The sequence below is a fragment of the Pteropus alecto genome, unplaced genomic scaffold (genome assembly GCF_000325575.1).
Source record: "Pteropus alecto unplaced genomic scaffold, ASM32557v1 scaffold73, whole genome shotgun sequence".
Lineage (NCBI taxonomy): Eukaryota > Metazoa > Chordata > Mammalia > Chiroptera > Pteropodidae > Pteropus > Pteropus alecto.
In genome coordinates, this window is record NW_006436284.1 from 5,825,832 (window position 1) to 5,852,946 (window position 27,115).

Sequence of the window (27,115 nt, forward strand, 5' to 3'; positions counted from 1 at the left end):
GAATAGGATGAAGACCCAGGATATACAACCAAGAATAATTTATCCAGCAAAGCTATCATTTAGAGTTGAAGGACAGATGAGGAGCTTCCCAGACAAAAATAAGCTACAGGAATTTATCACCACCAAGCACATATTACAGGAAATGTTAGAGGGACTTCTTTAAGAACAAAAAACATGTATCACAAACATGAAGAAAGAATGATAACAACTACATTCCTGTCAATAAGTACCTTAAATGGAAAAGAATTAAGTGCTCCAACCAAAAGACTGAGTGGCTGAAAGGATAAGAAAACAAGACCCCTATATACGAAAAGGAAGAGGATGGAAAAAGATATTGCTTTGATGGACCTAGAAGCTATTTCAGTCAGACAGAGAAACATAAACACTATATGATTTCACTTATATGCAGAATCTAAAGAATAAAAAGAACAAACTAATCAAAAACAGACTCACAAATAGAGTGGGCAACAGACAGAGGGGAGGGGGATTTGTGGGGCTGGGAGATTGGGGTGAAGGGCTAAAGAAGTACCAATTAGCAGCTGATGGATGGTCATGAGGATGGGGAGCACGGCATAGGGAATGCAGTTAGCATTAATACGTTGGCTAGGTGGAGGGTCAGGGGAGGGAGGGTGCAATTGGGGACTCTTTTATGAACTATATAGATGTCTAACCAATGTACTATGTACTTGAAACTAAATAAAAAAATAAAAAACATATGAAGCTAGAAAGGCGTATCTTGTTTTAAAGCTTGGGTTGGATTTCTTTCCTTTTGCATCATAATCTCTTCTTTAATCTGTTTATTTTTTTATGATTTTGTCAGTAACAAAAATGTAAAGTTGTTGTGCTCAAGGGATCCTAGAAATCATCTAATTTAATCTTTTGATTTATAGAGAACTGAGGGTCAGGCTGCCTTGATCCTGTTCCTGGATTGACCACTTTGGACAAGTTTTTCCATTGTTTTGGCATCAGTTTCCTCATCTGTAAAATGCCAATGAAAATACTACTGATGTCATAGGACTGTTCTGAAGATTAAATGTTAAAGTTCTTAGTACTGTTTCCTGACACATGATAAGAGCGCCACATATTGTTAATTACCATAAATTATCATGATAAGCTGCTAAATCAGTGGCTTAGTTGGGGCACCCGCCTCTTGATTCAGTATGCTTTCTTTCTCTTCGCAGTTCTTTTCCTGGGCGGAGCCTCCTCCTCCCTTTTTTTTGAGTTACTATTATTTTCTTCATTTCCTTTGTTTAAAGATAATTATTACATATTTCTTTTTTCAAGGTAAAGATATGTGCTTTTAGCATTTCACCCCTTACCACATTTATAAGGATATCTTGAATAGAAAATTTTAAAGTTAGGCATTCCTTTTAATTGTTTATGGCACTTTCAAAGTTGAGTAGTCTCACAGAAGCAGTTTTTTTTGTACTTACAATAATGCATTTCAATTCCCTGCATAAGTGGGTTAAGTGCCACCCTGGCTTGGGCTTGGCTTAAAGGAAAGGAAAATCCCCAAACAGCCAGAGAGGAAATATTCACACATCTCCATGTACATAAATTCCAAGTCACCCCCATGCCCTGACTTGTGCTATAGGGGACAGAGCACCTTTGATGCAGATTCTTTGAACCTGCAGAACATCTACAGGACACCAACCGATGAGGAGAGGTGAGTACCACACTTATTTAGAAGAATCTGATAACGTAAACCCTTGCAAATTGGGCTTCTTTTACTATTACATAATGGTCTTTTTCTGCTTTATTCGGTGAAACTATGAATCAGAACCAACCTTATGATATATTCCTTGGTTAGACTGGTTGTTGATAGTTACAGGGCACCTAATCTTTTGGTAGTTAATATTTTAAAATGCTGGAGGTTGGGAAGTCATGGGGCTCAGAGGTTGTGATGAGGGGAATATATGAACATAATAGATTTATTTTCTGGAATTTCTAGGCGAGAGAAAAAATAGACCTAGGAGATTCAGAGGATAATCCTTGTGTGTATTGGTGTTTGGGGCAAGAGGACTGAGGGAGAGTAAGTCACTAATAGCCACTGCTTAATTTTGGTGGAGAGAGTCTAGGCTTTGGAATGACAGTCATGGGTTTGAATCTCACCTATGCCACTTATAAACTATTTGATTTTTGGACTGGTTTCATAATATCGCTGAGCCTCAACTTCCATATCTTTAAAGTGCAGATAATAATACCAACTCTACAGGGATTTTTAGAAGGACAAGATATAATTTGTGCAATTGTAGACAAATCTAGCACTTGTAGACACTCTGTCACATCATGATTGTGTTTTTGCCAATCTTGCTGTGGCCATCTCAAAATGTTCTTTGTATGAAGGCAGCCTGCACCTCAAATGGGTTTTAGACTTCAAAACTGAATGTAGTTATCTGACAGCTCTTTTTTTTAAAAAAAAACTGAGATATAATTGATGTATAACATTGTATTAGTTTCAGGTGTACAACATAATTCAATATTTGTATTTTTTCAAAATTTTCACCACACTAAGTCTAGTTGGCATTTGTCACCATACATACTTACAAAAAATTTTTTCTTGTGCTGAGAGTTTTTAGATCTGTCCTCTTAGCAATTTTCAGCTATACAATATAGTCACCATGCTGATAGTTCTTGATCTCATCTTGAATAAGGTATGTCATAAATGTGCTCATCTAAAAAGATATTATTAATTTTTTAGGCTGAAATTGCCAATATTTGACTGTTTTTGTTCTATGAAAATAGCAATTTCATGAGTCAACCTACAAATATCTGCTTCATTTATTTCAAAGGTGCAAGGATCAAATGAGTTACTATGTGTGAAAGTGCTTTATAAATATAAAGCTATTATTACTATTATTATTATTACTGCAGGCTCCAAATCTATATGAGAACAGTGGACACTTCAACTTGATCAGAAGGAGTAAAACTATAAACCAAATCCTGCTGGTCTGTAAGGAATTTAGAAGGACGGAATGTAGCTGGGCAACTTGCTGCTTGCTTCCTCATTTTCAGCATTAGAGTTTACAGGTTCTTAAACTTAGGAACAGATCGCTGTCCCTAGAATTTACTCCTCCTTCTTTGCCCATTCTTTAAAAATCCAATCTCATACCATGCACAGTTCCTGGCACAGAATGGGTATCAATATACATTAATTGAGTGAATGTTTGAATGAATGAATGAATGAATGAAAGAAAGTAGGGGAGCCCTAGGAAAACCACATAATGGTACATTTTTATACAAGTGAAATCAGATGAAACTTAGTATCCAGGATTCGGCTTTGAATGGGAACTTTTGAATCACCAAAGGACAGCTTGGGGACGGGGGTAAAGGGGAGTGTGTGTGTGTGTGTGTGTGTGTGTGTGTGTGTGTGTGTGTGTGTGTGTGTGTGTTATGTATATGTATTTGTGTGTGTAAGGAAGCGGGGATTATTTAACATGTTAAAATTTTTAGCATCAACTGGCAGAGACAGTATCTCCTTTGTTTTTTTCCCTCTTTCCTTGTCCCTAGCCACTGCTGATAGCCAGCAATAACTTTTTAAATTTGTTTCTAGTCATTGTATTCCTAACAGTAGCTGCTACTACTAGGTTCATACCTTTAAAGATAATATACCACAAGTTACTTAACTGGCATCACTGTATATTGTAAGAGTCTTTTTGCCCAGCATGGAAAGTTCATAGTGTTGTCTGAGAATTCTAAGGCTTCATTAAATGCTGTATACAAATGCGGTCCCACTAATGAGAAACTGTATAGTTCTAGGAAGTGACCTCTTACCGAAGACCAGTTATTCAAAGCTCCTGCAATTTTAAAAGTTAGGGCTGATAACTTAGAGAATGCAAGCAAAGATTTGGTGATTTTCCTCAAGAGCGCAGCATAATCTTTGTGACTTTCTTATGACCCAGCGTCGTCTTGTACCTAGAACTACTCAGATTTGGGAAGGCCGATTCACCTCATTTAAGACTCAAGACTGTTTGGCCATGCCACCCCGAACAAGCCCAATCCCATCTGATCTCAGAAGCTAAGCAAGGTCGGGCCTGGTTAGTACGAAGATGGGAGACCACCTAGGAAGATCAGATGCTGTAGGCATAAAAAATAAAAAAGAGATTGTAAGCCAACAAGGTCCTTGCAATCTGTGAGGTCAACCAAGGGTTGCTTCACCTGAAAAATAAATAAAAAGAAAAGACTTCGAGAGACTAATGTGTTTAAACAAAGGGAAGATAGTTTTTTTGATGAATTCAGAACAGCCTCCCCTTCTGCTAAATCTTAGTAATCAGAGAAAGCTTTATAGAAGCAGAGCAAGCAGATTTTTGGTTTCGAGATCTTTCATCAAAGCTGTGGTGATGATATCTGATGGTTGCCCTGTTTTAGAGTATATCGCTCCAAAATTTCACCATTTCCTCCCATAGATAGTACTTAATAAATACTGCCAATTTCTATCTTTCTTAACCATCAATATTTTACATTCTGAGATGACCCCTCCTTTCTATTCTCAAAGTCTCCCATTTAGGATACAATTAGTTGAATAGGTTCCTACAACTGAATGACAATGATGACTTTCCAGATCCAACTGTCTGAGATTATACCCAGATTTCCTTGGCTGGAGTTCAGAGTGAACTCAAGCTCTTCGGTTCCATATTTACCCAAATATTCTTGATTTATCCCCACAGATAACTAGAATTGCTTTTGTGCACAGATTTTGCTAGATAAACTCTCAGTTGAACTTACTTCTAAGTTCCTAGGAAGCACCTCACATTTGTTTCTTAGCATTTACTACGAACAAGCAATCACTTGGTGTTGGTTCTCTGGTGTGTGAGGGTAAGTGGAAAAGGCACTGGAGGACAAGTGAGCTTAGAACGAGGGGCATCATCATACTAGCAACACTTGTTGGCGTTCCTTAGTCAGTAACCCATTCCTCATCTTAGATACTCAGTGCTCTTCTTGTGCTGTTATAATTACAGCACTTACCATGTGATATTTGCAGTTACTATTCATGCTTCTATCTCAGCAAGTAGATAATGGTTCTCAACCCTTTTTTCTTCTCAAACCCATTTGAGGAATATGACACAGAACCATCAGCAACAGTAGCTCACTCTGGAATTTGCTATTCTCTTTACCCTCTGACCCTCATTTCCATGTTAAAACCACTGAACTAGAATGAAGTCAGGGACAGGCTCTTCTTTTATTCCAAGTACTTAATGTCTGGATGGAACAGTGCTAAATGAATAAGAATGCCTAAGGTCACCAGCTAATTTGTGAGAGTGCCAGGGCTAACACTCAGGCAGTGCCAGCTTCTAGAATGCCACACTCTTCATTTACTGCAACTTTTTAAGCTTTGTCTCTGGGTATAATTTAGTACTGTTGATTTGTTTTTGTTTTTAATTTCACAAATAATGATCATTGCAAAGGAGTCAAGCAATAATTACCATTACTTAAAAATATTTTATATATTAATTTTATTCAACATTTACTGTTGATAAGATTTTAAAAATGCAAGACCTTGTATCAGAATAACAGTTTTAGCTTTAGCACCTAAATTATTCATTTATTCCATTAAGACTGTCAGCATTATAGCTTTTATAGTCTCCATGGTTAGGCCTCCCTCCCTCTCCAGAATGCTTTCAGAACTTGTAAAAGCCTGTCTTTTGGCTAAGAGACAGAGAAAATTAAGACAAAGTTCTGAATAATTAGACTATTAAAAGTTCTATTAGTGTTTCAGTTAATTTTTAAAGAACACATTTATTCTACATTGAAAAATTAACATGTTTTCCTTTAAATTTTGTACTCATTTACATCAAACTGTTTTTTTTCTTGAAAGAATAACGACTGCTACTGGATAACAGGCGTTCACCGTTCCTGTTATGTAACCCATCTCTTACTGTTTCATGATGATATTATTATTATAAATCCAAGTCTTCATTCTGCTTTATTGCTTTAGGCATTTTCAATTAGTTAGGTATGTCACTTGGTTTGTACATGAGATTTTATCCTTGTGGTCTTCTTCAGAAATACTGCATACGCATATTTCTCAAATGATTAATTTTATTGAGCACTCTTCTTTTTTTTTTTTTTTCCTATAACTATCTTTCAGATGAACATGTAGCATCATTTATTTCTTCCTGAAATGAGGTGTTGGTTTTATGTTTGCTTTATTCTTAGATTATCCCACCATCTCATCTGGGATGAGAAGAGGAGCCAGCAGTCTTTTTGTTCTAATTAATTTCACAAACAATATTGAATGTCTACCACGTATCAGGCGCTACCCTAAACACTAAGGCTTCAAAGAGGAGTAAGAGAAGCTCTACTATTCAGAAGCTCCCTCTGTGAAGAGAATCCAACAGGTACACTGGAAAAGCCATTCTGTGTGACACAGTACAGATGGCAGGGAGGGAGGTGGGACACAGGGAGGGACCAGCTGGCCAACTCCATCTGGGAGTTCAGGGAGGGTATTTAGAGATGGATATCCTCAAGATTACTCTGGAAAGATGGATTAATTTGCCACGAATGAGGCAGAAAGGACATTCTAGGCAGAAGGAATCACATAAACAAAGCATGGAGATGTGAAATACCATGATGCATTTGGGAAATTATGAGTTGTTGCATTTGGCTAAGTGCTTTGGAACCGAGGCAGAGCCAGAGGATGGTCTCAGATCCACACAACTCACAGTACTTTTTTTCTGGAGTATATTCTTGGTGGCTGGTATACTTTCCATTTTATATAATGGAATGAATTGTGGACAAAATAAAATTTCGACTGGATTTAGTGGAGTAATTATAAAGGGATCTATGTGATGAGAGCCAAAATATAAAATAAAATAAGATTAAAGAATTAAAATAAAAATAAAAATACTTACTCAAAATCCCTAGAATCTGTCACTGGAAATCGAGTTGTTGAAAAGAGACAGGAAACTAATTCTTGACTGATGACATTTTCAGCTTTCTCTCCAGCCTGTCTGCATGAACTTGAGGATGATGTGGGCCTGGGCACTGTGGATGCTTCCTCTACTTTGCAGATTCAGCCTGGCAGGTAGGTTGGCTTGTGCCATTTTATGCATTATGTGGTTGTAATCGCCTTCTTTGGACAAGAACTGTTAACTTGAGAGCAAAGGAGCACCTGGACCACGGGCACGTGTAGATGGGCTGCAGGGGATTTAAGAACTTCCTGAATTTGTGTGGGTGGTGTGTGCATGTTGATGTATATTTACGCATGTGCAGATTTGGCGAGATGGCTTATCATATTATCAAAAGGAGATTTGACCACCCAAAAGGTCAAGATCCACTGTCTTAGAGTAATGGTAAGTGCTTATTTCAGTAGTTTTTGTGCCATGTGATGGTTTCATGTAAAACACACACATAAAAACAAAAATATATAATTTTTCACACATTTGTCATAAATTTCAAGGATGTAAAGGGAAATGATTAAACAACATATTTCTGTAGTGGTTTAACTCAAGACTATGGGCCCGAAATCCATACAGTACCTTGCAGCTCTAAGATTCATTAGTTCGAACACATCTTATGTTAAAAAAAAAAAAAAAAAAAAGGTAATTATCTCAGATAAAACAAACCAATCAAACTTTGCTATGCGTATTAGTTTGCTCAGGCTACCGTAACAAAATACCACAGACTTGGTGGCTTAAACAATAGAAATTTATTTTCTCATAGTTCTGGAGGCTAGAAGTCCGAGAACAAGGTGACTGCAGGATTGATTTCCTCTGACGTCTCTCTCCTTAGATCAGAGATGGCTTCCTTTTTGCTGCCTCTTCATATGGTCATCCCTTTGTGTGTCCTATTCTTCTTTTAAGGACGCCAATTAGATCGGATTAGTGCCTACCCTAACAGCTTCGTTTTAACTAACACCACCTTAAAGGCCCTATTTCCAAAGACGGTTGCTTTCTGAAGTACCGGGGCTTAGGGCTTCAATGTATGGACTTGGGGTACACAATTCAGTCCATAACATGTAGTAATCAGGGGCGAACAAGAGGGCAGTTGTGACCCACAGATAATGAGAATGCTCGCCAGACCTCTGTCCTGGTATGACCTGCCTTGTATCCCTCTGGGGTTATACTCGGGGCACTCAGAAACTGTATAGATAGTACAGGCAGGTGGGCTTGTGTCTCCCCGACTCACTTAGCCTCTCCTGGCCAGCTCAGAAATCAGCAGTTACCCTCAGTTATCCAATTTAAAGTTCTAATTATGAACATCATGGCTCCTATCAATGCACCCTTTCCCTCAACTTGTCTTTTTCTATCTTCTATCCCTATTTTCTTTTCTTATCACCTTTTACTTATACCATCTTCTATGTAACTGGCTCCGGTTTCACCCAGCTTCTCTTCTAAAATATCCTTCCTGTGGCCTCTGCTCAGCCTGTCCTTCTTGTATTTCAAGACATTTTTCAAGACGCTAACTTTGCAGCAGCACTAAAGTGATACAAGCATAGAGGGACGATTGAGAACATCTTTTTCATTTTGAAAAAATATTCCTCTTCCAAGTGTGAAATTCTCTGATAAGCTAGAATATTCTCTCAGTCTTTCTTAGAGAAAAGTTAGTGACTATTTCCCCTTATTTCCAGAAATAGGGGAAATAGTTATTTCTAGAAATGTAGGAAGATAGTTATGGGTTTTTTTTTTTTAAGATGTGAGGGAAGGATAGATGTGTGCAAGTGGTAAATCTAGCCTTTAGTTGTCCATTTTTTAATATCCAAATTTCTGAGCATTCATTTTATTTATCACAGATCTCTTTTGTAATACCAGGGTAGGGCATCAGAGTATGCCACTGTGACAAAAGTATTATTTTGATCTGGAGGCAAATGAGAATCAATAATGCAGAAATGAAGTCTTCCTGGAGCTTCCTTTATCTGACTAAAAGCTGATACTTCTGAAAATGAGGACTGCCATAAATCTCCTCTCCTGAGAAAGTTTTATAGCCATGAAGAAGGCAGAAAGTTGGTGCCAAGATGGACCCGCACACACAAACCTTACTCTCTTAGTTTCCCACATATATTTACCTTCCCACAGTTTGCCACCTTTGAAAGCCTAAATTCCTTTTCCTGTCTAGTCACTTCTCTACAAATTATTGTATTTTTTAAAAGGTGCTTATAAACCCATGTTCTAACCACCTCTTTCAGTTACTCTTTATTGAGGTTTTTCCTGTGCAATGTGCACTGGAAATAGTGTAACAAACTATTTTTCTCTTGATAATCTGTTTTTTGTCTTAATTTTATAAGGCCCCAGTTGGAGAACCTAGGAGGGTAGAAGGAGCAGGATTTTTTTCCTCCCGTACACCAATATCAAGTGACCTCTGTAAGAATATTGCTTTCTTGTCATATGCCAACCAGTAAGGGCAAGACAAATGTATCCCCATAAAAGAGCTCAGGTAGAACAGAAAATCATTTTTAGAAACACTTTCTCTTCTCCTGATACCTGGTGACGCTAATGGTTCTGGCACCAGTTGTTTGACTCCCTTTCTGGCTTACAGCATTTTATATGTTAATCAAAGCTTCTGAGGGAGCTATAGAGAGGTATTAAAGAAGAACAGGAAAGTAAAGGCACTGAAGTTTGATGGGGGTGTATTTGGATCCAGGCAGATCTATTACTACATTGGTTTTTGGTGGCTAGCTTTGGATACAGCCAGTGCAAGGCAGAGGAAGAATGAAAAGGAAGTAAAATAAAATAAAAGATATTTCAGAAATTTTCTCTATTATGCCATTCTTCTGGGGAAAAATTGGTAATGCATAAGGTTGAAGTGTGGTATAGTTCAATGTTTTGTATTTTTTTCTCCTCCCTACATCATCCATTGCCCAGTTATCCAGAGTGGTTCTATCATTTGATGTTTTACTTTGCCTGGTATTTTAATATAATTTTTGCTTCTAAAATGTTGCTTTTGAGTAAGAATGTAAAAAGTATTTTTTCAAAAACTAGAAATCTAGTTCTTCAAAGGGAATAATTGAAGAGATAGAGTTAGATTTTTCCATTGACTTGATTAGGAGAACTTGTTATACCTAGGAACTAACCTACAAATCCAGCATTTGATTAGCCTGTTTTCATCAAAATGTTCAGTGCTGGCAATATTTATTATGTATTGAAGTTATTGTGTTTGAGTATGTATACGTTTGTTTGTTTCTTAGTTCTGCCAGCTAAGCCTGAGAACATTTCTTGTGTCTTCTACTATAAGAAAAATTTTACTTGCACATGGAATCCAGAAAAAGAAGCCAATTTTACATGGTACAAAGTTAAGAGAACTTAGTAAGTATGGGAGCTTGTGTGCTGTTAGTGGGAGTAAGGGGGTGAGGCAGAGGCTCCTGGTTCCCTTATGACTCAAGTCACTTATGAAGTAAAATGTTTCTCAATTACAGCTTCTATGTGACTATGCATCCAGTGGCTGGGGTGACATCTTAGCTACTTGAAGCCATGCTGACAGGATCTGCAACTACAGGGAGAGGGGGGAGGTGTAGCTGCATGATGGCCTCTTCCTACTAATAGTAGTCACTGGTTATAACTACAGTAGGAAAAGCTATTTATTTACTATATTCAAATACATTCTTCCTCTTTCTAGAATGTGCTATAAAACTGTTCATCCTTTATGCATCCAGATGTAGTGAATAGGGTATAAACCCAGAACTAAGAGGCAGATTTAGCTTAGTCTGCCACGAATTTGCTATGTGACCCCTGTCAAACAGTTTTCCACCAAGACAATTATTTCCAAGTTTTTCACTACCTCAAACATTCCTTTTTATTCTATTAGAATAAAAATTATAAAAATTTTAATTATAATTCTAGCCAAAAGCTAGATGTTTTAGTGAGTACATACAGGGTTTTGTGTTTTTTTTTGTTTTTTTTTTTGAAATTTTGAAAAAGCTCATGAAACCCATGTCCTTCATATTCCCCTAAGAATAAGGAGGCCCCTGTTGGGAACTATTGAAAGATGATGTTTAAGTTTTTTCCATTTCAAAAAGAGAGTCTATAGTTCCAGGGTTTTGTTTTTTGTATTTTTTTGTATTTTTTTTTTTTAGTATAAGATCTCATGTATACTTTTTTTTGTGCTCCCTGAAATTGGTAACTGGTGGTATAAGGGAAGTCCACTTTATATTTTACAGTTGAAAGGGAGAAAAGAGAAAAAGGGAAAAAAGCAAATAATAATCTTTGCAGCACTGATATATCAATGAGTACGACAGAACAATGATTTAAAACAGGGGTGAGCAAACTTTTTCTGAAAGGGCCAGTAAATATTTTAGGCTTAGAGGGAGATGGGTCTCTGTGAGACTACTCAGCACTGCTGTTGTAGCAGGAAAGCTGCCTTATCGATAAACACTGAAATTTAAATGTCATATAATGTTCACATGCCTCAAATATTCTTCTTTTTATATTTTTTCCCTAAACATCTAACAGTGTAAAACCTGTTCTTAGCCTGTGGGTCATATAAGAACAGGGAGTGGGATTTTTTCTCAATTACAGCTTCTGGGTGACCACCATATGCATCCAGTGGCTGAGGCGACATCTTAGTTAATGGTCCACATGACTTATCTTCTTCCATACTTGTTAGTTCTAGGCCCAGTGTCGAACAGAAAGTATCAGTACAGTGCAAAACTGGAAACCTCAATAGAGTTACTCCTATTTTTCTGTTTTAAAGAGTCATCCCTTCCACTCCCCTTCCATGGCTCCCCATGGATGGCCATTATTCTCATCAGCTGCTCATGTAGATTTAGGAACCCCCCTGGGTTTCCTCAGGCCTATGTACAGCCCTTCTTGATGGCTTCAGACCTGCCAGGCATGGGCTTCCTTTTCTGTTCTCAGCCTAGTCTATCTCCTGCATAATCCCCAGAGCCGTGTGGACTATAGTTGTACATACTCATGTGATTCCTACCAATATGTGTACTTGTTCTCATTAAGTGATAGGTTTTAAGTCATTTATCTAGGAAAATAATGAATCTTCTGAAAACAATATATACCAATAGTAAAAAAAAAATAATTCAATCTGAGGAACAAGAATGTAAAAAATCATCCCAAATTTCACCACCAATGGTAATAACTTTAGCATTTTGATGAAGACCTTTCCAGATATCTCTAAATATATGTTTATATAAATGTGCTTATTCTGTATATAATATGTATCCTCTTTTCCATCAACAATAGAGTAACGGGCATATTTCCATATCAATAAATATAGGTATATTAAAAACTGTCATTTTAAGTTCTATTTATGTATCTATCATTATTTAACAAATACTGTTTGATTTTTTTTTCTTTTAAAAATAAGTTCTCAAGGCTAGAATGTGGGATTTTTAGAGGCCTATTCATTATTTGTTACCAATAAGAAATGAATTACAGGTAGCTTTTAATGGATTTATAAGGTTCCAAGGAGGTCTCCATGGTTTCTAGAATCTCAGGCAGGAAGGAAGCGGTTAGCTTCTATCTCTACATGGAGGGTGAGGAAGGAATTTAGAGAAAGGGGTACCAAATTCTGGACTGTACAGTATTCAAGAGAAACCCAGAATGAAACTAACAAATACATTCTTAGTACATTAAGTATGGCTGTGTTTCCAAACTAAACTCATGTTGATTCATTTTTTTCTTAAAGCTCTTATGGACAGAAAAATGATATTTGTAATTCTACAAGTGAAAAAGGGGCTTCGTGCTCTTTTTTTCTTCCAAGTATAACAAACCCAGATAATTACACCATTCAAGTGGAAGCCCAAAATTCAGATGGTATAACTGAATCTGATATAACACACTGGCGCTTAGATAACATAAGTAAGTATTATATTAAGTGCTTATATATTCTTTTATTAAAAGAGACCCCCTTTTTAAAGAGATATCTGTGGACTCAAAAGTAGACTCAGCGCTCAGGAATATAGTAGATGGGTATTACAGATAAATATAAAAATTTGTCTTCTTATTGATGAAGGAAAGGAGGGAAGAAAGAGGAGGGAAGGAGGGAAGAAGAAAGGAATTTATCAAATTATGAAAAGAAAGGAAACTGGACTTTGGGTGGTAATCACACAATAGAATATATAGATGTCAAATTATAATGTACACCTGAAAATTATATAATTCTATTAACCAATGTTACCCCAATAAACTTAATAAAAAAATAAAATGAAAAAAGAAAGGAATGAGAAAAGACATTTTGCTAGTCCCTGATTTCCTCTTGTAGTTTGATCATCAATTATACTCAAAGAAGCAGTTTCCTCTTCAAAACACCATTGCTCATGTAGAAGAGAATAAAACTCTTATTTTAAAAAATATTGCACTAATTTTTATGTTTTTAATTCCTTTTCAAAAACTCATTTTCACCATATTTTTAATAACAGTTTTATTGATATATAATTCACGTGCCATAAAGTTTACCTTTTACAAGTCAGTTTTCTATCATTTACAGATTTACATTATGTGCAAATGTCACCAATATCTAATTCCAGAACATTTTCATCACTGTCAAAAGAAACTTCATACTCATCTACAATCAGTCCCCAATCCCTTCTCCCTCCTTTCCCCTTTCCCTCAACCTCTGGCAACCACTAATCTATTTTCTGCCTTTGTGGATTTGCCTGTTTTTGACATTTTATATAAATACAATGATACAATAAATGGCCTTTGTACCTGGTTCCCTTCATGTAGCATAATGTTTTCAAGGTTCATCCATATATTGTAGCACTTACCAGTACTTTATTCCTTTTTATAGCTGAACGTAAAAAGATATACCACATTTTGTTTATCCATACATCAGTTGATAGAAATTTGGGTGGTTTCTACTTTTTGGTTATTATAAATACTGCTCTTTTGGATATTTGTGTACAGATTTTTGTGTGGACATATGTTTCAATTCTCAGATATTTATCTAGTGAAATTGCTGGGTCATATGATAACTTTATCTTCAACTTTTTGAAGAACTGTCGAACTTTACCAAAGTGGTTGCACCATTTTACATTCCCACCGGCAATTTATAAAGATCTAACTTCTCCATTTCTTCTCCAGTACTAGTTACTGTCTATCTGTATGATTATAGCCATCCTAGTGGGTGTGAAGTGGTATCTCATTGTAGTGCTGATTTGCATTTGCCTAGTGATTAATGATATTGAACATCTTTTCATGTGCTGATAGACCATTTGTGTATCTTCTTTGGAGAAATGTTTATCTAGATACATTGACAATTTTTAAATTATTTCATTTTTTGATTATTGAGTGTTGAGTTCTTTATATATTCTGGGTACAAGTTCCTTATCAAATATATGATTTGCAAATATTTTCACCTTTTCTGTGGGTTGTCTTTTTAATTCTTGATGGTGTCCTTTGAAAAAGAACAATATTTAATTTTGATGAAGCCCAATTTATCTATTCTTTCTTTTATTGTTTTTGCTTTGTGTCAGATCTAAAAAAAATTGTCTAGCCTGAGGTCACACAGATTTATTGCTATATTTTCTTCTAAGAGCTTTATAGTTTTGGCTCTTATGTTTATTCTTTGATTCTTTTTGAATTAATTTTTGTATATGGTATGAGGCAGGAGTCAAACTTGAATGTTTTTCATGGGAATATCCAGTTGTCTCAGTACCATTTGTTGAAAAGATGATTCTTTTCCCAATTGAATTGTCCTGGAATTCTTGTCAAAATGAACTCATCATAAATGTAAGATTTTTCTCCCCATGGCTCTCAGTTCTATTCCATTGATATATATTTCTATCTTTATGCCAGGATCACACTATCTTGATTACTGTAGCTTTACAATAAGTTTCAAAATTCGATAAATGGGTCCTCTAGTTTTGTTTTCTTTCAAGATTGTTTTGGCTATTGGGTCCCTTGCTTTTCCATACAAATTTTATGATCAACTTGTCAATTGCTGCAAAGAAACCTGGTGGAATTTTGATAGGGATATTGCTATCAATAAAATCTTCCAGTCCACAAACATAGGATGTCTCTTCACTTATTCAGGTCTTTTAAAATTCCTTTCAATAATGTTTTATGGTTTTCAGGGTATGAATCTTGCACTTCTTTGCTTAAATTTATTCTTAAGTGTTTTATTATTTTTGATGCTGCTGTAAATGGAAATGCTTTCTTAATTTCATTTTCAGATTGTCCATTGTTAGAATGTACAAATGCAATTGATTTTTTGTGTATTGATCTTGGAACTTGCAACCTTGTTGAACTTGTATTTTGGAGTCTAATTTTTGTGTGTGAATAATTTAGGAATTATATATCCAAGATTGTGTCATCTGAAAATACAGTTTTACTTCTTCCTTTCCAATCTGGGCACCTTTTATTTATCTTTCTTGCCTGGTTGCCCTTTTTAGAAGTGGTGAGAGCAGACATCCTTTTCTTATTCCTGATCTTAGAGGGAAAGCATTTAATCTTTCACTATTAAGTGTGATGTTAGGTGTGGAATTTTGTAGATGCCCTTATAAGGTTGAGGAAATTCTCTTCTATTCATAGTTTATTGAATGTTTTTATCATGACTAGATGTTGGTTTTTGTCAAATACCTATTCTGTATATATTGAGATAACCACGTAGTTTTGTCCTTTATTCTATTAAAATGGTTGGTGTATTACATTGACTGACTTTCATGGGTTAAACAAATCTTTTATTCTTGGGACAAATCTTACCTGGTTGTGGTGTATAATCCCTTTTATATGTTGATGAATTTGATTGCTAGGGGTTTTTTTGAGGCCTTTTGCTTTTTATATTCATAAGGGATATTAGTTTATTGTTTGTTTGTTTGTTTGTTTTTTTGTTATACCTTTGTCTGGTTTTGATATCAGGGTATTATTAGCCTTGTAGAATGAGTTGGAAAGTGTTTCTTGGTCTTTTGCTTTTTAGAAGAGTTTCTGAAGGATTAGTGATAATTCTTCTTTAAACCTTTGGTAGACTTTTCCCAGTGTAGATATCTGGGCTCGAGACGTTTTTGTGAAGTGTTTGACTTAGGTTTCTTAAAATTCTTTTTTTAGAATTTCCTTTGGAAGGCTTACCTCACACTATAAACTGGTGTTACCTCATGACGATGGACCTGGAAGGGACAAGATGATTTACTTTTTCTTTATATACCTTCATTATCTTTACTCCCTTAAAATGAACTTGTATACTTTAGCAATTAAAGTATTAAAAATAAAGCCAGTCACAAGATAAAAAGTAAAAAGAAAAACTCCCAAATTTTCTATCCCTCTTTCAACTAGATTTAGTAGATATATAAATATTCTATAATTGCTACTTAGAGTGAGGAGAAATTTTGGTCTAAATTAGTAAGACACAGATTTATACAATTAATCTCTGAAGAAATTTTGTTTTATCATCTACACCTAGGGCCTAGTAAAGTGTTACTAAACACTGAGATCTATCCAAAAAAGAAATTAAGAAAACTGTCCTATTTACAATCCCACCGAAAAGAATAAAATACTTAGTAAATTTAACTAAGGAGGTGAAAGATCTGTCCACTGAAAACTGTAAAACATTGATAAAAGAAATTGAAGACACAGAAAAATAAAAATATATCCTGGGTTCACCATCAGAAGAATTAATACTGTTAAAACAACCATGCAATGCAGAGCAATCTGCAGATTAAATGCAATCCTTATCAAAATGCCAATGATATTTTCCACTGAAATTAAAAAAAAAAAATTCAAAATTTATATGGAACCACAAGTCTCCCAAATAGCTAAAGCAATTTTGAATAAGAATAACAAATCCGGAGGCACCACACTATTTGACTTCAAAATATACTATAAAGCTATAGTAATCAAAATAGTATCATATTGGCATAAAAGCAGGCACATAGATAAATGGAACAGAACAGTGAAGCCAGAAATAAACCCATACTGGTCATGTAGTCTCTCTTTTTTTTTTTTTAACCTCTATTCTGCTCCATTTATCTGAACCAATTAGTAAAAGACAGATTTGTAGAAAATTCATAGGAATGTATCCTTTCCTCATTGGACATTTCACTTTGTGGGGCGGGGTGGTGGTAGTGGCAGCATTCCTTTGCACAACCTTCCTTATGGATTTGTATACATCACATGACAAAATATGCACTATCATTTCTTTTCTAGACTCTTTTTTTTCAATTTTGGCTGGATGTTATTAGCACTTTCTGATCTTTTTTGCAAATATGAGGACTGTATGATTTTTATTTTCAGTAAAAATCGAACCACCTAACATTTGCAGTGTGGAACCAGTTTTGGGCATCAAAAGAATGATTCAAATAAAATGGAAAAGGCCTGTGTTGGCGCCTGTTTCATCCATTTTAAAATACATACTTCGATTCAGAACAGTAAATAGTACCGGCTGGGTAAGTTGGACCATTACAATATTTCTATTAGAGGGCCCAAAGAGGAGACTTACAACTTTGTTGATCTGGAATCATTTTCTTCTTTTCTACATTGAAAATAGAAGTTAAAGAATAGTGAGCACTTTTCTTCCCAGTTTCTCATTTGAGCCTTTTAGATTGGAAAAGTGTTTTACTATAGTCATCTTGCATTTTGAGCAAATAGACATATTAAAGAGTGAGAAGTTTATTTTTGCATTCCACCCTGGTTTGTGTTTAGCTATGTTGGTTGCTAGAGAGTCTATGGCTTGGCCATTGCCTTTTTCAATTTTCCAACCTTTTATGAAATTGTGATGTAATACACATTTAGAAAAATGAACAAAACATAAATATTGCATTTAACAAATTATTAAGTGAACACTCATGTAAAAACAACTGGGTCAAAAAGAGAATACCAGAGCCCCCTGTCTACCCTGATGACAATCTCTTCTCCTTGGAGCTAAATGTTATCCTGATTTTCTTGGTAATTACTTCTTTGCTTTTTATTATGATTTTAACATTTAAGCCTGCATCTTGATCAACATAGTTTGAGACATTATATAAATGGAATCCATACATTTTTTTGTTTGGCTCTTTCAATATTGTGCTTTTAAGATTCATTCACATTATATAATACTGATGTTTATATTTTTCATTGCTGTGTAGTATTCCATTTTATGAATGCAATGGAATCATGACTTTAATTTGCATATACCTGACTTTGAGGTTGCATACCTTTTCTTGTGTTTATTGGCTGTTTAGAGTCCTCTGTGAAGTGCTGATTTAAGTCTTTCATACATTTTTTTTTATTAGTCTGATTTTTCAATTGGCTTCTAAGAGTTCCTTATATATTCTACTTATACATCTTTTATTTGTTATGTATGTTGTAAACATCTCTCACTCGGCCTAACTTTTCACCCTCTATGGTTACTTTGGATGAACATAACTTTTTAATTTTAATACTGTCAAATTTTATCAGTCTTTTCCTTTATACTTAATGCCTTTTGTATCTTAAGAAATCTTTTCTTACCTCAAAGTTCAGATGATAGTCTTGTATTTCCGTCAATGCAGGCTGAAATTGTACCAACTGGTTTTTGTAACCACCTTACTTTATAGACTCTTAGCTCCTAGCCACTTGAATCAGTTAAATTTTTAAAACTTTTTTCCCACATTAGATTTGCTAGTAAAACATATCTTCATTATCTTATAGCTTGTTGGTTTTTAACCTAAGTGCAGGTGTTTTATTACTCCTATTGAATTTCTTCATGTTGGTCTTATCATTTCAGCCTATTTAGAATCTTTATTCTAACACTCAAAACTTATAGTTAACATTCTACTTCCTAACTTTCAATATCTTCAGATTTGATAACACTTTTAAAACTTTAATCACTAATAAAAGAAGTGACTACATTGGAGCCATGCAGTAAACTAGAGAGAACATCCAGAGACATCGACCTCTCCTCCCTTTGGCCTTTTACGCAGATTTCTTTAATTAGTACTACAATTAACCTACTTTTTTCATGAGGCTATCACTAAAACCCATAGATACTATGTTTACTGCATCCTCTCCTAGTCTAGAACTCTTTCAGAAAATTGGTTAACTTTCTCTTGTGTTCAGAACAAGAGAAATAATGATGTCTGCTTCTCCTGTTAGCTTCCTTTCTATGCCAGCTCTGGAACCATTCTCCTAAAACCTGACTACATGTAACATAAGACTCACTGATTAGTAGTTTCTGGAAACCAGAAGGGAACCCCTGAGCAGAGCATCTTCCTTCATACCACATGTCACAGTCTCAGTGAACCTGAGGAACTTCTGTCTAGACACCCTTGATTTCTTCTGTTTGTCTGGGCCCAGAGTCCTGTGGCTGCTGGGATAGGATTCAACAAGAAAAATAAACCAAGATCTATGTCCCTCTGGAAAATTATTAAACCACATACAACACTAAGTGAGGGCAGCAAGTGTAAACTACCCTAACTTCCAGTATCCTGTACCTCCCCTCTGACAAACTCACCTACATCCGTACTCATCTTTGCCTCCTTCCTTCCAGCTTCCAGTTCCTGGGAGGAAGTGGGAAGGAAAGTGCAATGTGCAACCAGTATCTCTCTCCTTTCAGCTTTCACACACAAGTCTACACAGTTCTAAACCCAACTAAACCAACCCAGCTTTCTATGGATGGTTCTCATTACCTAGGGATAAAGAGCCAGATCTTTAAACCCCTAAGACCTGACCTCTATTGATCACTCCAACCTCATCTTTCATCTTGCCTCGGCTTCTCTATTAATTATGAATTGCTAGTTTTCCTTGTGTCATGTTGCTTCACTATTCTATGCCTCTGCCTAGAATACCATCTGCTTTTGTATTCCACTCCTGGTCATACCTTGCTAAACCTATTCATCTCTCAGAACTCAGGTCTAATACATTTCCTTCTGAGAGCCTGAGCTGGGTACTCCCCCTCTGTCACTGCATTTAACACTCAGTGCAGTCATTTAAAGCTGTCTATAGATCAGGCTATAGATTCCTCAGACACAGAGAGCTTGGTTTTTATATTTATTTTCCCATTGCTTGGCACATATGCTCAATAAATATTTGTTTAACTAAAAGTAAACCATATAAAAACTAATTCTAAAATCTCAATATGTCCATATTCCAAGATGCTATGTGTATGATGCTATATGGATTACAGAGTACTTTCTTATACTCCAAACTGTTTAATCCTTGCAAATATCCTATGAGCAAGGAACCACTTTAAAAAAAAAAATTATAGATTAGAAAATTGCAATGTAGAGAGCTTAAATCCCTTCTCCAAGATCGCAGGGTTTGTAAGTTGCAGACCTGAGCCCAGGTTTTCTGATTCCAAGTTCAGTCATTCATTCGACCATATTTTGGCAACCTCCAAAACATCTTCCTGCGGCCTTAGTCTAAATGGATTCCACTTTTATAAAATGGAACCATATGAACACTCTACAAAAGGATCTCAAGACTGTCTTAAGAGTTTGATGTAGGCTTTGCACCAAAACTTCTGACTCATCTCTTAAAACAAAAACACTTTGGATGAGCCAGGATTTGGCATAAAGTATAAATTGTTAGAAACAAACCTGATGAAACTAATTAATGTTTTGGTTGGCGTCCATTGCCTGTGTTGAGTTGGGAAAGTTTTAGATTTAAGCCTGTATATGGAAGATCAGTTGATCTTAGACTCTGTGTGAGGGCCAAAGGCACCTAGCCTGTACAGAAAGCCAAAGTAAAAGAAGCCTTAGAGGCACACTGTGTGAAAGACTAAACAGCTTTTGTTTCCTTCGAGGCTAGGGCTGAGAAGAACAGGCTTGCACTGCTGCATTAGGCAGAGCTTTCTGAGTGTGAACATGAGGAGACCCAGCAAGCAGGCCAAGCTTCTGCTCAGTGTACTAGCAAAGCAGGAGGAAAAATTTAAAAGATTTTTTAAAAGAATATTGTATATTTTAAAAAGCACGAAAAGTAAAATAGAACTTTGTTAACCTTCCTTGCATGTATTTTATGGGTTAATATTGTTTTAATTTTGATTTACATGTGGTTGGCCTGCTCCTAAAGGTCTTAATCTGGTTCAAACTGGGCCCCATAACTAAGGTAATTTGGGGATGCTACTTCCCAAAGATGATGGATTGTCCCAAGTTATGTTCCCAACAGCCCTATTCTGCCATTGCAATATCTCCAGCGGCTGTAGGTGGAGGGCACTCAGGGAACCTGGGATACAGCAGCGCAACTGCCCTCAGGTCTGGATCCTACTTTCTTGCTCCAATGCCATCTCACTAGGCTGGGAGTTCAGAAGTATCCATCTGGGGCTGGGATGCTCATCTCGTTGCCATCTGTACATGTTCTCATTTTGCCCTATTATGGGCCCAGGACCTATAGTTAGATACACATAGGAAATATCAGGACTTCCTTCCCTTGCTGGGTTTTCTGGGACTCGTGTGCATGCTCACAAAATGGGCATGCCTATTAGTGCAGTTTATTTTTATTAATCAACTCAGTATAAGTTCATATAAAGCAACAGCTAAAAGTTCATACTGTAGGAACAATGACCATACTCAGAAAGAGTTTTTAAGTTTGTCTTGGAGGATTGGGTCCAGAGGGACTTTGGAGATTATTTAAAGCAGCACGTTCATTCTACTAATGAAGAAACTGAGGTCTAGAAAAGAGAAGTGCTTTATTTACCTCTCCTCCCCTACCCCAAGAGGGTGTCAAAATGAATTTATGTATCTAGGCTGCCAACATCTTTAGCAGCTTGACTGGTCACCCAAAGACCAATAATTTGAAATGGAAGATTTGGGGAAGGGAAAAAGTGAGGAAATCTGTGTTCTGATTCTAGTTCTGCTGATAACAAATGCTGAGGTCGTTCATGGCACCTTAAGTTTTCTAAGTCTTGTGAATGACATAAGGTTGACCTTAATGCCACTAAGGTCTCAGTTACCTACTGTTTCATGGGGCCTTATTTCTAGGTGTTGGAGTCACCGCCAAAGTTTAAACTGGAGCCCAGGTTGCCCTGAGTCCCAGGACCCTGCATCTTCCAGAAAAACAAGACTCTGCTCATTCACATCCAGCCCAGAGGCAGGAATCTCTGCCTCACCAGCTTAGGGGCAGGAAGTAGGGAGGGTGGTGATTTATGCGATGACTCACATCTATTTAGGTACAGATGGTCCCCGGGCATGCTTGGAGTTTTATTTAGGACACAAATATATTTTAAAATTTGAGATATAATGCTACTAGTTCTGAAAAGGTAAGAGAAGGTTAGAGAAAAAAACTGGAAAGATAACATGTGATCTCCCATCCAGCTCAAAGTTATCTCTGTCTTCTAGATGGAAGTCAACTTCACCAAAGATATCGACAGAGACGAAACATACAACCTCACAGGGCTTCAGGCTTTTACAGAGTATGTCATAGTTCTGCAATGTGCAGCTGAGGACTCAAGGTTCTGGAGTGGCTGGAGCCAAGAAAAAATGGGAACAACTGAGGAAGAAGGCAAGCTGGTCTCTTGTAATTCCTTTTTTGCCTGCTCTGGTTTAGGGCGGCCTGGCGTAGCTTTTATGGGTTTTTTCAGTTTTGTGTAACTGGGACTCATGGAATCCCACAATCCCAGAGCCTGGAGTGTCTGAACATTTCCTCTCTGCAGGGCACTCACTGCACCCACCTGAGCCCACAGGATAAGCTGGCCCTCCTCTGATGGTGTTAATTAAAGTAGCAGCTTTTTTGCCCTCAAGGCAAAAGATCACCTATTTAATACTCATAAACATCTTATGCTTATATATGTGAAGCGGTATAATATTTAAAGATATCCTATGATAAAGATATATATTGTAAACTCTGGAGCTACCACTAAAAAAATAAAGATGTAATTAATGAGAAACAAAAAGGTCTCACCATAATAATAGCAAAGGAAGGAAAGAGAAAGAGACCACACATTGATAGACATATGGAAATTAGGAACAGTTTGAGGTGTAGTATGGTAATTAGGAACAGTACTTTGAATCTGTGGGTTTGGCTTAAATCCCAGCCTGGCTCTGGAGTGACTTTGAGAAAGATACCTAATCTTTAAGCCTCGGTTTTCTCACTATGTATTTCCCTTTCTCGTAATGGAATATAACTTGTAGAATTGAGTGAATAGTATTTTTTAGTGTTAATTTAAAGATTATGAAATAATATGTTTAACCATGGTAAACATTTAATAAATGCTAGATTTCCTATTATTTTAAATCCTCCTAACAGCCCTATTAAATATGTAGAATCATCCCCATTTGGAGACGAGGGAGCTGAGTTTTAGAGATGATAATAAATTGCACAGGGTCACTCAGCATGTGTTGGCATTCTCTGTAAATCAAGAGCCTTGCCCAGCGCCTGACCCCCTGTAGATGGACAATACATGTTTGATGAATGTATGAGTTTTCTATAGCTGCTTTTACAAATTACCACGAATTTAGTGGCTATATAGCAACACAAATATTTTCTTGTAGACTTCTGGAAATCCAAAGTCCAAAACGAGTTTCACTGGGCTAAAGTCAGGTGTCAGCAGGGTTGTTTCCTTTTGGAGACCTTGAGGGGAAAATGTGTTTTTTCTTGCCTTTTCCAGATCCTAGTGGCTGCCTATATTTCTTGGTTTGTGGTCCCTTTCTGCATCTACAAAACATATCAGTTTAATTTCTGCTTTCATCATCATATTACCTTTTCTGTCAAATCTTTCTGCCTCCCTAGTATAAAGACTTTTGTGATTTAGGGTTCATTTAGGGGCCATCTGGATAATCCAAAATAATCTCCCCATTTCAAGATTCTAATTTAATCAAACCTGCAAAGTCCTTTTGGCCATATGAGGGAATATTCACAGGTTCCAGGGATTAGGACGTAGATCTTTGGGATCCATTTTTCTGCCTAACACATTGAATGAATAGATGAATGAATGACTAATTAGATGAATACTTGGTGATATATACACATTTTCTTTTTAGACATGGAAAAGAAATGCAAAAATGCTGACTCTTTTAACCTTCTCAGGTTTTAACCTTATTTGTGTGTAAGACATGTGGTTTTTAGACCACGAATTTCCCCAGACCCCATGCCTGGCTGCAATTTCAGGCCCATATTATTCAGTCTTATAGCCAAGTCTCACACTGGTCTCAAATAACATCTGGGGGTCAATTTCTGTGCTCCCTGGTCCATATGACAACAATTTATTCTTCTGGATCCTGGTAGAGTTCCCCACAAATCCAAGATGGCATTAACAGATGTTTGACCCATTTGCCCAAATGGTCAGATGTCTAGAAACAATCTGGTGCCTTCTGAATTTTGTATCCTCCACTGGAGATGTTCATGCTTAGTCTGCACTACCCCTTGGTGATGTGGCTATACAACAAGGCTTCATGCAGCACATGGGGAATTGTGCTAGATGGCCTCTGAAGACCCTCCTCACCCTAAAATTCTATGCCAATCAGGCATCAAGTCTTCTGTGCCAATCAGGCATCAAGTCTTCTGTGGCAGGCTGTAGCAGTACAGGAAAGCCATAAATTTCCAAGCCATTTCATGTTTAACGGCTTATAACAGTGCCTTACAAATGGTAAGGGCTATATAAATTTTAAATAAATAAAAATACATGTGTGGTTGAAACAAAGCTAGTTAAGTTGTGGATCTAATGTAAATTTTTGATGAAAATTACATACAATATTTGGGAACACATTTACATTCTACAGACATCATCTCAAAGTGTCCAAAGAATACAAATGTAATAGTTTGCAAATATCAAACAGCACAGAAATTGCACGGGAAAAAAAATGGTCCAATGGTTATAAATTATTGGAGTAGTTAATTATTGTTGCCTATCTCTTAGCTGAGCCCTCCTTTTCAAAATATTAGAATGAAGCACATATAGTATCATTGAGCAAATTGTCCTCTCCCTTTGCTGTACCTTTTAGCAGGCAACATGGGAGGTTAAGCTCTATCTCAGGTGTGATCTTGTTTAGCACAGCTCCTCTCCCTGTGGCTGTCGCTCTTCTCCCCAGTGACCTACTGGTGCCATTATGGCTCAGTGTCTTCAGTTAGCTCAGAACCGTCCAGCCACTCTCTAATGTCAGTTTCATCCACTTGTTTTGCTGCCAGAAACAAGACTTATTATTTCAGCTGATTTGTTATTTTAGCCAGCTTGACTAAGATTAATTAGCAAAACACTAGATGCTGGTGTTCTTTGTGCTAATTAAATAAAAATCAATGCTCATTTGTCAAAGTCACCCCTGGAGAACTTTTGCTTTTGTTTTTCTTCATTTTTTTCAGGATCCCAGAGGAAATTGATGAACATGTAGTCCTCCACCTCCAAGAATTCCTAATTTCCCCTTTTCTATTTCACAAGCTATTAGTTTCCCTATTTCACAATGAAATTCCAGTTGTTTAATACATACCACCTCAAACCTTTTTTAATTGTTTAAAAATTTCTATTCTAAGTTGGACATGTAGCACTATTTTCTTTTGGATTTCAACATATTAATTGTTAGGTTTATTTACTCACATTTAAACATGATACAGATATAATTATAGTCAAATCTTGACTTTATTACTTAAAAGCTTATGGTATCGGACCGTTGCTTTACTTCTCTACTTCAGAAATGGAGATAATACTAATGGTATTCTTAATTACAGGGCTGTGGAGATTAAATGAGATAATTTAGGTAAAATGATTAGTGCAGTGACACTTACTATAAGCTAGCTATTATTGGTCTTCAGCAAGGGCACCAGTGTGTCTGAGGTGTCTAATTGGTGGCTGTTGTGGGGATTCCCAGGTCGTAATAGAAACAACATAGCATCATATTGTTACTATCGGTCGAAATAATTGATACCTTTGAATACATAGGTTTTTGTTTTTGTTCTTGTTTTTGGCAGATTTGAAACAATTTAATTTTGTTTCACAAATACAGAATTATTATTCTTTCCCCTTTGATTAAACTGCAAATCCATTATTAACTCAAGGTTAATGAAAAATTGGCTGTAATAATTATAGAGGATTTACATGCTAGTTAAGCAGTGGTTTTACTAAAAGCTGCATCTGTGGGATGTCTATATTGGGAAAACTATTTCCCTTTGAACCACATCTGTATGAAATATTGGCCTCAGTGAAAAAAGACAATACCTGATTAAATTCATTCATCATCACTACTAAAACTAAGTAGCTACCAGTAGGATAAATCTAAGGAGAATTTCGCTTGTATTTCTAATCAAGTGACTGGAATGATTGATTATATAATAATCAGTTTATATTTGTCCCTGTACATCCTTCAGATGAATATTTGGGACTGGATTGTAATGAACATGTTGCCTTCAGATTTTTTTCTTACTATCAATGTTACTATTCCTGAGTCTCACTTCAGTATAGCTGGAACAGAGACTCTGCAAGTAAGAGACAGAGTGAGAGTTCTTCCAGTTTTGTGAGTCAATTTTGAGGGTCTAGTGACTTTGTAGCCTTGTGCTAAGTTCTTCTGGGAGGAAATCTGTCTCTGCTTACATCTCACTGGCTTGTAGACAGGCTGAAACCAGCCTGTTACTCCCTGTTTCCCTGTTGAGTACAGACTGTCCTTTCATCTGATTAAATAAAGACTTTCAAGAAATCAGAAAACTCCAGGCAGAGTTCGTAAGACAACATCTCAATGGAATGCAGATGAAGTCAGATGTAAAGTCTAAACAATTCCCATTTACTTACATGGAATTACAATAGATCTTATTGGGAGACTCAGAGCCTAACAGTTAGACTGTGTTACCCACACTTTGTTTTCTGCAAGAGTAGCTGTAGAAATGGGACTCCCCACTGATGACAAGACAGGTTATTATTGACTTAATTGGCACATTTTTTACATTATGAAGTTATCTTTAGTTGGAGTTCGGTAATTTCACTTATCACCGTAAGTTGAAAAGATCCCTGAAAACAGTCTTTCAGTACTAAAATAGTTTAAATCTTGGCCCAAGTGCAGACCCTATTCTTTGCAGACCTAATTACATTTTCATCAGCCATGTGATTTTTGTCAAGAAAAGATTCAGAGTGAATCAACTGCAGCTTCAGTTAGAGACATTTCTTTACTTCTTCAAATTACAGGCCAACAGACTTCTGGACAGTTTTTTAGAACTCTCTCTGCTTTCTTCTCATGACTAAAGTGTGTGAGTCATTCCTTAATGAAAAGCTCAACATTTTGAAGTTTTCGAAGCATGTCTGAGCACTCAACTGTTCATTGCCAATAATCTACTCCTTGCCAAACTTGCTTGAGACAAGAGACAAAAGTCCAGAGATCGAGCGAAATATAAATTCCTCTTATTTTTGTAAGTTTTATCCCTGT

The 27,115-nt window shown here is 36.4% G+C and overlaps 1 protein-coding gene across 1 annotated transcript in view; it reads left to right on the plus strand.

Moving 5' to 3' along the window:
* The first annotated feature begins 6,936 nt into the window (after nucleotides 1-6,936).
* IL31RA (interleukin 31 receptor A) overlaps nucleotides 6,937-27,115 on the plus strand; it is a 38,309-nt gene continuing 18,130 nt past the window's right edge. Inside the window, exons 1-5 of the mRNA XM_006912468.2 lie at nucleotides 6,937-7,024; nucleotides 10,124-10,241; nucleotides 12,574-12,746; nucleotides 17,115-17,266; nucleotides 22,115-22,277. Of these exons, the coding sequence (XP_006912530.2) occupies nucleotides 6,955-7,024; nucleotides 10,124-10,241; nucleotides 12,574-12,746; nucleotides 17,115-17,266; nucleotides 22,115-22,277 (676 nt within the window). The 5' untranslated portion in view covers nucleotides 6,937-6,954. The remainder of the gene's footprint in view (nucleotides 7,025-10,123; nucleotides 10,242-12,573; nucleotides 12,747-17,114; nucleotides 17,267-22,114; nucleotides 22,278-27,115) is intronic.